This window comes from Abramis brama (assembly GCF_963993115.1).
Source record: "Abramis brama genome assembly, chromosome: 15".
NCBI classification, from domain to species: Eukaryota; Metazoa; Chordata; class Actinopteri; order Cypriniformes; family Leuciscidae; genus Abramis; species Abramis brama.
Window position 1 is genome coordinate 21,007,485 of NC_139977.1, and position 6,000 is coordinate 21,013,484.

General features: G+C 38.1%; 1 protein-coding gene across 1 annotated transcript in view; it reads left to right on the top strand.

The window, feature by feature from the left end:
* Positions 1-5,748, top strand: part of nectin3b (nectin cell adhesion molecule 3b) — a 58,487-nt gene extending 52,739 nt beyond the window's left edge. Inside the window, exons 7-8 of the mRNA XM_084136107.1 lie at positions 4,122-4,224; positions 4,795-5,748. Of these exons, the coding sequence (XP_083992233.1) occupies positions 4,122-4,224; positions 4,795-4,962 (271 nt within the window). The 3' untranslated portion in view covers positions 4,963-5,748. The remainder of the gene's footprint in view (positions 1-4,121; positions 4,225-4,794) is intronic.
* The last annotated feature ends 252 nt before the right edge of the window (positions 5,749-6,000 follow it).

Below are 6,000 nucleotides of genomic sequence, written 5' to 3' on the forward strand. Positions count from 1 at the left end.
TTTTAGCTTTGGGTGAGAACGCAAATGTTTTGCGATGCAGCGCAAAGTTTCACCTTTGATTGCAATACTTTTGAACGCAAAACACTACATTTGCTGAAACTTTCACACGCTGTTTAGTTTCAGTAGCGGGTAGAAAAATGACTGTTGACTGTCAAACACATTGATCAAACGGTGATGGCGTACGTGTTAACTGGAGGAAAGAAACTGTTACAGTATGTTGCTTTTGAAGGTTGAAGTGGCTTAAAATAGCTAGAAAGTCTTTCTTGTCAAGATTGACAAACTGAGATGTGTTCATCCAATTCATGTTATTCGCCATATAAATATGCAAATTAAAATGTTAACCCAGGTTTACAAATGTATTGTGCCCACAGAAGACCACATAGATTTGTTGCAGATGTTTTTATTCTGTCAAGGACCCACCATTGTTAGTTTGCCACAGGTTGTTAGTGTTTGTCAGCAGAAATAACACTGAATATGGGACGTTCTTCTCTTATTCTATAAAAGGAGCTAGTGTAAATAAATGAGTATAAATAGTTAAGCAAACATAGCAAAAAAATATATGTTTCCTAGAGCCATAGTGATGAATGCAATTCTCATGAGGATGAAGTCACAGCGGACTCTTGCGTGATACAGCTGTTCACAGGGAAAATTATATCGGGGAACAGGGGAAATGCGGCAGGCAGACAATTCTCAGCGCTCAAACGTCTGGCCTCCATATGATTTGTGGACCTTGAAATTTGTTTCAGAATTTTCTATTTTTCTCAAATAGTTTCTGCTGTAATATGACCTGAGCGTGTTATCCAAACATGACAGCTAAGGAGACATTCACACTGGATACATTCTGGAGTTAGCTGTCTGTTAGGTTAGTGTAGTCTTGAACATGCACAAAATTAACTTTTAGCAGATGTACGCCACTATTCAAAAGGAAATTAATACTTTCATTCAGCAAGTATGCGTTAAATCGATCAAAAATGACTTTGACATTGTTTTCAAAAACTTCTATTTCAAATAAATGCTCTAAAAATGCTCTAAAAGTATCATGGTTTTCCCCAAAATATTAAGCTGATACTATTAGAATCATTTGTGAAGGATCATGTGACACTGAAGATTTGAGTAATGACTGCTGACAATACAGCTTTGCACATTAACAGGAATAAATCACATTTTAAAATAATTATAATAAAATAGAAAATCGTTATTTTAAATTGTAATAATATTTCATAATATTATTATTTTTACTGTATTTTTGATCATATAAATGCAGTCTTAGTGCGCAAGAGAATTCTATCAAACATGTTAATAAATCTTACCAACCCCAAACTTACGAACAGTAGTGTCCACATTTAAAATGTTATTTTTTTCTCTGACTAAAATATTGCTAATATTACTAAAATACCGTCTGCGTCCAACTAGCAATCAGAAATTAAGGTTGATGACTGTGACGTTAATTGGCTATTTGAATAAAAACAGTTATAAAAGAACGCATCCTGTGTAGAGGTCCCGTAAGGTTTTCAAATTTGTTGAATTGTTGACTCTTAGTATTTATTACTTGCTTTCTGCTGCGCTATCTTTATCCACATCTATCTTGAAGCGAGCCCTCTCTGAAAGTTCTCAGCGGCGCTGTCAGAAGCGTCACTCTCAGTAGAGGTGCAAGAGGCACTCTTATCTGTTTCGGCTGATCCCTGTTCAGCCTCTGTGTGTCTTGGCTCAGCTTTACTTTGGCTGCAGGCTGCATGCAGATCAGTGTGGTGGGACAGCTGGGTTTGGTCTGATGGATGTCGCTGCCACTGCGCTGGAGACAGCAGGGAATCTGCGAGAGATAAGCAGCATTGGGATGCTAACACATGGCGCTTATGCCGGAATGAAAGCAAAAATGTCCATATAACTCTTGACATTTAGATCTGATTGCACCCAGTAGTCAAAGATGAGAAAATGTGCTTCCTTCAAATGCTTCAAGAGGTATTTTTTATAGGTTTTTCTATATTTATCAGGTTTGTGTGAGCTTTCCACTTTCATTTCCGAGTCGTGATGATTTTGTGTTTGAATTTGTTTTGATAGCTCTCATTCATCTAAAGTGGCCTTGAATTTATCCTTCACTAGATGATGTGGCAGCCTTTAAAGTATTAAAGTAGTTTTAGTTTATATGTCAAGGTCTTGGCTTAAAATCAAGACAATTGGAAAATGTTCCAGGCTCTCTTTGGAGGAAAACAAATTAATCTGACCTTCAACTGTGCATTGAGTACATGAGAGGAGATGAAAAGAGAGAAAACTATATGAGGACAATGCAATCTCGTTCCCTCTTTGATGCTAAGTCCAAAATTTTGGCCCTTGTTTGGTCTCTTTGGACATCCAGGTGGAACCAGTGAGAGTATCCAGGCCTGTCTGCGTCTCTTCCTGCTCATGTACGAATGCACTCACCATATCATCTTTCTAGTCCATGGATGACATCTCCTGCTTTTAATCCTCTATTTCGGTCATAACTTTTCATGGGAAATGCTAATGTGAGTCCATATAGACTTAATGAGCCATAAAACACTGTTGTACACTTTTCCATCTCCGTCTGATTTAGACTTTATGTGGGGAGGGGAGGGGACACATTAGACAGACTGATAGTCCATTGAAAATCAATTACACAAAACAATGTACTACTAATGGTTGGAGATTAATGCCCACAGGAAGTGGAAAAACAAAGGCAAAGTTGATCCCTTGAGGAATGAGGAGCTTATGGATGCACATTGGGAAAATATATGAGGAGAGGTCACAGTTGACATGTTTTCCCTAAAGGGTTTTTAACCAAGAGGTGTGAACTAACTCTGTATTTTAAGAGCTTGTTCTCATTGGTTGTCAATGCAGAGCTTTCAAAACTAGCAGTGAAGGTTTAAGATTCCTTATTTGTCCACTAATGACTCTAGGCTATCTTTATGACATTCAGTAGATGACCTTTATGGCACACACAGCAGTATCTAAATCCAGGGAACGAGAACAGGTATCTTTCCATATATTAGGCATTCTGGGAATTCAAGGTCAGGGCAGGGCGACCCTCTGGACAACCCAATGCATAGGGATACAAAGCAGAAGCTAAATAGACATTAGTCCATCAGAGCCTAAGTTATAGGGATGTGAGACCACTCCTCTTAATTGCTAGTGTAGTTGTGGTCAATATCAGATCAGAAATTATTTTAATAAGCTTGTTTTAGCTTTGTTATATGCATTGGAGACAGCACTATATATTAAATATAGTATCTTGTAGAAGTTTAGGACATCAAACCACGATGAATTGTTTAAAGGAAATGTAAATGACATGATTGTTTGTTCGCATACTGTATGTTCTTATAGAGAGCCATTGCAGTGATTTACAAGTCAAACAAGAAGACAAAGTCATTTGTTTCCATTTCTCTCAGTTTTGTTTGGAGTTTTAAAATGGGCCCCAGTTGTATTTATGTATATCACTAATATACACCTCCACCCACATGTGTACCCACACAAAGTTACTCCAGACGGGGTCTATTGTGGCCTGCTGGTGTTTGGTTTAGAGGTCCAGAGAGCATGAGAAAGTATGTCTCAGAGTGGCCGTAGGGGCTTGAAAACATGGAGGCCATTTTGAGTGGCTGGGGATTGAGTCAAAAGTGACACCTTGCATAGGAATCATAGACTCTCAGATTTGTTTTAGCCTTAAAAATGAGATTATTTTGTGTTCAGCTTGAAAAATTGGCAGTATTGCCATGGATGTAAAACAGAACAAAAGTTCCATTCCATTCCCAGAACTAAAAGAAGGTGTGGTTGTTATTGTTCCTCAGACTAAACACATTTCATACTTTTGGCTCTTGACCACCATTTCCTCAATCTACTGACAAGAATACAAACAGTGACTCTGTACGTTTTATCATCGAACAAACTTCTGTGAAATGTTTAGCCTGAAAACAGCGCCTAAACAGTACATTTCTACAAAATCAATGCCACTTAGCTTGATTTTTTTTTTATGTAATGCAATGACATTCATACATTATTTTTATTGTGGCTCATGTATCCAGATACTTTGGGGTCACTGCAAATAATATTGTGAATCATGCAACATGTCAGTGATATACTTATTCTAACTGTTGTTGGTTTTTGTCCTACAGAATTGACCTCCCTCCAACTCACAAGCCTCCTCCTCCATATACAGAGAGACCTCCTGTCATCCCACTGGCCTCTCAGGCCCCTCAGGTGGCCTCATTCTCTCAGGTAAACCTCACACTACTCTGTTTACACTGTGGGGGTCCCGGCTCTATAATCTGATTTATTTTCCTTCAGTGGTACTTTATAATAGAGCTGCATTCGAAAGATGACTACTGGCATGTTTCTTATTATTTAAGGAGTGATTATATGCTCTCTTTTAGCTCACTTTTTCCAGATTTTTTTCTCTTTTGTCTTTTCTGGCGTTTTTACCCATCCAACACATAACACTGCTGAAAAATACACCAGCCTCATGTGGTTTGCTGGTCTTAGCTGGTTTAAACTGGTCTCCCATCCAGACAAAATTGGTTTATTATCTGGTCAGCAGCTGGTTTTCCAGTCTAACCAGATGAAAAGTGCCCAAAAAAAACCCTTAAAACAATTAAAAACTGGTCAGCTGTTTTTCATTCATTCATTATTCCTAAATTCAATTGACAGCCCTAAAAAAAACCCACTGCATTCTATCCATCTAATCACATTAAACATTGCATTTCATTGTCTAACAGCATCAGCACCCAGTGGAGCTGCTACTAATACTTTGGATATAGTATGCACTATAGCTGCTGTGTCATTTTATAGGCTCGTCGGATGGAGAGGCACTACGAACTGGCCGAACGGGGGCCTGTCAGAATGGCTCGGAGGGACCTCCACAGCCCCACTCACCATTCACTGTCCTATCAGGAGTGGATCTGTCATCAGAACGGGGAGGACCGAGTTTACATCAACCATAGAGAACACTACGTGTGATGACGACCTCGTGTCAACCGCAGGGCACTGCCAGCCCCATAGTGAAAACTGTTTACGAGAATACTGGGAGCAAAACAAAATCACCGCCATACAGTAATTAGAACATTGAACTATTACTGGTGTATATACAAGGTCTATATAATGCGCAATGAAAACCCTGGCACCATATATGTATTATTAGTCTGGCTTGTTTAACATTTACAGTATAGTCCAATATAAAATAGATTACCTAGGCTGTCTATATGAGTCTCATTGTTCACATTGTTCACATCTCATATTACGAATCTAGTGGTCAAGGGTGACTATGGTTGACATTATTAAGACTGTACAAAGTTTTCTATAGGGATCATTGCCCTTTGATTGTTTTACGCAAGGACTTTTTCCTCAGTAAAATGCTATTTTTATTCACTGTAGACTGGTTGTCATTTAGGTGAGATTTTGACAAACTGAGATTTGTTTGCTTATGACAAATAGTGACTGCTAGAGTTCATTTGCCGTGAGTTTTCTTGTTTACACTGTGATGTACAGTAGATGTGAATTGGCATCATAAGGCACATTCTTATGTACTTTGCCCTTGCTTACAGTATGTGTGTAGATACTGTATCATGTAAATATCTGAGCTCATTATATCAGTGTGGCTTTTTATTTGTATAAGCTCTCAATTAGATCATTTTTGTTAACTTTTTTTTCCCAGTCGGCTTAGTTAAACATGAACTTTGAATCTCATAACCAAAGCAATCTTTGAATTACAGAATATCGATAATCAAATAAAGCGATGTAACCTGTAAATATGAGACTTGTTTTATTGTGCAGCACATTTAAAATGACATCATTTTCCATATTGGTTTGCAAAAAAACACGTCTAATATAACTACAGCAGCGCTACTTCTCAAATCCGCACACAATCTTATTAGAAGGGTTTGAGAGTCAAATATAGGTTGTAAAACCTGATGAATACCTAAAATGCTGCTCTAGTCATCAAGACTGCTATACAAACTTCCCCCAGTCGATGATGGAAAATTTCAAACCACAAAATGC